The 5,399-nt window shown below is 37.0% G+C and overlaps 1 protein-coding gene across 1 annotated transcript in view; it reads left to right on the forward strand.

The window, feature by feature from the left end:
- Positions 1-771: 771 nt before the first annotated feature.
- LOC103462299 (interleukin-1 receptor accessory protein-like) overlaps positions 772-5,399 on the forward strand; it is a 12,459-nt gene continuing 7,831 nt past the window's right edge. Inside the window, exons 1-7 of the mRNA XM_017303864.1 lie at positions 772-1,021; positions 1,803-1,989; positions 2,154-2,298; positions 2,388-2,447; positions 2,534-2,657; positions 2,794-2,948; positions 3,069-3,184. Coding sequence (XP_017159353.1) covers positions 816-1,021; positions 1,803-1,989; positions 2,154-2,298; positions 2,388-2,447; positions 2,534-2,657; positions 2,794-2,948; positions 3,069-3,184 — 993 coding nt within the window. The 5' untranslated portion in view covers positions 772-815. The remainder of the gene's footprint in view (positions 1,022-1,802; positions 1,990-2,153; positions 2,299-2,387; positions 2,448-2,533; positions 2,658-2,793; positions 2,949-3,068; positions 3,185-5,399) is intronic.

Raw genomic sequence — 5,399 nt, forward strand, 5'->3', positions numbered from 1 at the left:
ATGCATGTATAATGTATTTTAAATGTACTCTGGTCAACAGCTGCTGTTTGGAATGTGTTATACAATTTTATTTCTTTTTTCACAAACAGAATTAACTATCTGTAATCTATTTGTTATGTCTAGTAAAATCTAAACAATTAAGGAGCCAGTATTGTCTTTCAACCTCAAAGACTTGAGGCTCATTGTAAAAGATAAGGATCGCAATTTCCTCATGCGGAGCAACAAGCCTGTTCATGCGTGTAAATGTCGTGAGAATTAAACAAGCAACAAGAAAAGCTTCACCAAATTGTCAACATGGAAACTGCCCCACCCGAAGATTAACTAATTTGAGTTCTGCAATGTCTAAATCGTGTTTACTTAAATGTCAGGCAAAATAAAAAATAAAAAATCTGCACTGAGTGCCAAAATTCCTTTTAGTCAACAAAAAGTAACACGCCTTGTCGTCACGTTAATGGAAAATATGACCCCGAAACTATGCTGTGTCTAATGTTGTCATGTGCTTGTGATTCATTAATTAGGCTCCATGTAAATATTTTCTTTAAGCTATTTTTATCTTCAGTAGAAACCGTTTAATGAGACAGCGCACTTATCACTGCACTATCAGAACCACATAAAAAAACTTTCCTCTTCTGTTTTTGAGTTTGTCTCTGAACTGCTAATTGATTACAGGCTACAGCTGCTGAAGAGTGTGCCGTTTTCAAACAGATTCATTTTGCCTACATCCAAATCCAACCAATAAATCAGCTAAAATCTGACTCTCTGTTGCAGGAGTGTTTTCACTGAGACCTAAAACGGTATACACCAGGGCAGGGGAGATGGTGGTGTTGCGCTGCCCTCAGAAAAATGATCCTAACACAAATATTCTGTGGACCAATCAGACGAGACAGGGGATGAATGTGACCAGCATCATGTCAACACAATCAGCTGATTTGAATCAGATGGACGTGCTTCTACATGGACACAGCCTTGTGATACTGAGAGCCTCTCCAAGTCATCAGGGAAATTACTCATGCTCAGTTAGGTAAGACCTTCAAAATGACATTTCTATGCACAGTTCCACCAGGTATTTACTAATTGCTACTGACTAGTCTGAAGGAGCTGAGTGTTGGAGTCTCAGGGGAGAGCTGCTCTTTTAGGTGGAAGCTTGGAAACGGCACCTTTGAGGAGGAGCTGTGCCTCGAAGGCAGTGCTAGGTCTAACCAGACATTTTACACAGCTGTAAAACGGATTAAAGGATTAATGGATTTCTCAAACGTCCGTGAAGGAATCAAGCTACGTTTTAGACAAGGGTAACATGACATATAGCTCCAAAAAGTTTTTTTTTACATAATACTGCCCTGCTTAATCTTAATGGACTATATTTTTAACAGTCAGTAAATCTCGTGGATTTTTATTCTTTGTAAATCTGCAACCTGGTATGTTTTTCAAACAAAATATTCTTATTTATAATTTATAATATCTTTTTTTGATGGAAGAAGCTTGTTAATTAGTCTGTATTGCACTGTTTATAGTTTTTACATTGATGTACCCTGAGGGACTACAGGTAAAAACTAGCCTTTATGGCAAACTCTGGCATATCATGTGAAGTGCATTGTCCCTTTAGGAATAAAATAAACATCAACAACTGTTCGTGCTGCACTTGAAAATACAGAGAAAGAAGGTTGAATTAATTAAACAATCTCTTAAAAACCCAAATAAAATATGTTTTTTTTAGAGATTTTTTTTTATACATCAGCCATTCTTGTTTTAATTACAGATGCTAAGTAAAAGCTCTCTTGTCATATTGCTTAATGTTTTGACAGGAATACCAGCAGAAAGTTCTGGTTCAGCCTGATTGTGTACGAACCCCAGTCCACAGAGTATGAAGAGAGGAATCGGTATTCCACAACATGCTACACACAAGAGTCCTGCACACTGTATTGTCCTACAGCGAACATCCCCGCTCGTGATACTCCGAATATCACTGACAGAGGAATCACTTGGCACAAGGTATTTGAAAGCAGAGGAAGCGTCGGTGTGAATAGTGTCAGCCTGTGAAGGCCGCATGATTTTCTTTCCGTTTCTTTTGAAAACTTTGTTTCAAGGTATTACAATGTGGCGATCTTTCTACATTTAAAGATTCACTGCTTCTGAACATATCTTCCATCTGGCAGGAGGGCGAGACGGCGTCGACACCAAACGACTTCCCGAGTGCAGTGGAAAGAGACGGTGGCATCTACAAGTGCATCAGATCTTTCTTGTACGACGGTCAAATTTACAATATGAGCTTCTCGGTAATGCTGGAAATCCAGAAAAGTGGTAGGAAAACACACTTTGATGTATATTTCTGCTCTTTATATTTTAAACTATTTTAAACATGAACTTTTTTTTTTTTTTTTGGTGTACAGAATATGGGAAATCCGAGATCATCTCACCACAGCAAAATGCTGTGTTCCACATAGACGTAGGTGAGTCCTTGCCTGGTTTTATTCTAAGACTGTATCTTAAAGTTGAATCAATAATTTATGTTTTTTTCTTTCAACTCTATTTATAGGATCAACATTAGTGATAGAATGCAAAGCTGTTGCGTACTCCGACTATGACGTGGTGTTTTGGCTCAGTGAGAATTCATTTGTTGATACGGATGAGAGCCTACCTGTTTTCTACAATTTTTCAAGGTAAAATTTTTCAACATACTGTCTGACCAAGCTTGTAAAAAAAAGAAAAAACACAATACAGTCAGTATTTCGCTCAGATCTAGTAGAGCTAATAACGTTTGCTTCTTTTCTTTCCATTCTGTTTTGCTCCTTTTAGAACCAAATATATAGATGAAGTAAACATGACAGCCTTGTTAGTCTTCAAAGACGTGTCAGAGGAGGATCTATTGAAGAAATACACGTGTAAACTGGAGTCTGACCACCAGCAGTCAAGCTTTATCACCGTCTCTCTGGCTGAAAAACATACACCAGGTGAATATTTACAAATTGAGATAAATCTTTAATAAAGCACCATTGAACTGAAGTCATAATCTGCTGATCTATAACGTAACTTATTTTAATTACTACATATTATGTTCATTTTTCCCACAGTTCATGTGGTGTTGTTCTTCCCAGTCCTCTGCACTTTGGCCGTCATTGCTGTGGTTCTGATCATGGTGTTGTTACTGGCGTGCCATGTGAAAAGGTCCAAATATTCCAGTTGCAGAGCATAAAAGCATCTGTGGAGCTCCCGATCAGTTAATCATAGCTTTGACAAAGTAAGGTTAACATGTTTAGCACCAAGACAATGCCCTGGTGATGCTGCGACTGTCAGTTTCTAAAGACTAAAGTCTGAAGGAGTTCGTGTTTTCAAGCATCTGCTTCTACCTCACACTGCAACCAGATTATACGGCACATTTATCTGTATTTTTATATGCTCGGCTTCCCCCTAGTGGAGGTCAGTTGTAAGCGTAAGTTTAATTTGACACATTCCAATCACACAGATGATCAATTAAGCAAAATAGGCTACGTAGTGTATCAAAAATTCTTCCACTGGCTTCACAGCTAATATTCTGCTAAGATAGAAAAAAAAAAAACACCAGCGTAGCTCTGTTTTGTCACAACAAGTACAGTGGGAAGTAATAAAAGGAAAAAAGACATCAAAACTCATGAAAGCGTAAGAACATGATATATATCAATCAAATCAGTCAAATTTTATGCAGCACATTTCAGCAACGAGACATTTCCGAGTGCTTTACATGATAAAAACATAAAAATAAAAAGTCATAAACACACCGTCAACAACTGAAACTTTACATTTAGTCAAGTGCCATAGTTACGTTTTTCATTGATTATGTTTGAAAAGCAACTCCAAACAGGCGGGTTTTTAGTCTCAATTTAAAGGCACTCAGTGATATAATCACATAAAAATATACGCTGACATAACATTTAAGTCAGTAAAGGTGTAGTCTGATTTTTATCAGACAGCTGACTGACATTGTTTTCTTGTTTTGTACATTGTGTATTGTGGTTTTTTTTATTACACTCATGACATAAAAGTTGACTTCTTATTGTCTGAAGGTCTAACGATGTTTCATTAGCAACCGACTGTTTTAATAAAAGTATTTGCGAATATTTAAGAATTTCATGATTTTTTTTTCATTGCATCAACTAACATAGCTACTCCGAGAGGAATGACAGAATGTAGCAAGCATAAATGAGAGAGTCTTATTATTAATGCCACAAAAAGCAGAGATCATTTCTCTAACTATGAATCAGTTCAGACTGCTCTACTTTTTCAACCTGCAACAACCATTGTTAGCCAGCAGGGGGTGGTAGAACATCAACATCTTCAGCACTGAACATGAGCTTGGATTAATTTGAAATGAATGGAACAGAATTATTTAAATTTACTAAGAATTCAGCATTTAATAAAGCTAATAAGTTGTTAGTGAGTTTAAATATAATTAAGCTGACATACATGGACTCATTCATTCATCCATCCAACTATTTTTCTTTGTTTTATGTTTTGATTTGAAATAAAACCTGATTATGTCTGTCTTTGGTTACCTACAGCAAAAGGGGAGGATTCCCTCTGGGCTAAGCAGTACCACAGCACTATGCTTATATATTTTCAGCAGACCAGCCACACGTATTTTAGTGCTGTTGATGTCAGGTCTGCCATCTTATCCAACACTAAGAAGAGAGATTATGAAGCTGACTGCATAAGTAGCACATGACTTCAGAACAGTATCATTTCTCTGCCCAGCAAATGAACTGAAAAGAATTGGGGGGGGAAACCTTGTCAGTGACTGAGGGAATTTTTTATTGGGAGGGAATTTTTATACAACACATGAAGGCCAAACATCAATAAAGACTCAGGCAAAGGAAACTGTTGCACAAAGTCGATGTGGTTCTGGAGAAGCTTTGTCAGCATTCTGGAAAAGAAAAACAAAAAAAAGAAACAATGATTAGCAAAGCAGTTTTGTTTTAAGTGTGATCGTTAAAGCACATTAGGAGAAGTAACCTCAACTTCACCCTGAATCTCGGCTTTCGGTCACCCTTCATCAAATCCGAGACATATGAAAAACATCTTTTTTAACCAGCCACCATTTTTTCCAGTTGACTTGTCTTTTATATGAAGAGATAAACGAAAGTAATAATCAAACAGATTCTAGAAGTTAAGTTGTGGTTATTTCACGTGTCTGCACAGACAGTGGTTGATGCGTCAGCCAACACGGTGCACTGTTGTTAGTGTTTGCTCAGTGTTAACTTTACAAGGCTTTCTGCATACATAAACCACTGGTTCACAGGTAATAGTGAGACAAAGATGTACTAAACTGGCTGTTTGACGGAACGTTTTGTGTTTGAGTCACTTCAGAAATATTTATTAAATGAACAGCACTTTGCATAATGTGTTAATTGTGAAGATATATATATATA

The sequence above is a fragment of the Poecilia reticulata genome, linkage group LG3 (assembly GCF_000633615.1).
Source record: "Poecilia reticulata strain Guanapo linkage group LG3, Guppy_female_1.0+MT, whole genome shotgun sequence".
NCBI lineage: Eukaryota > Metazoa > Chordata > Actinopteri > Cyprinodontiformes > Poeciliidae > Poecilia > Poecilia reticulata.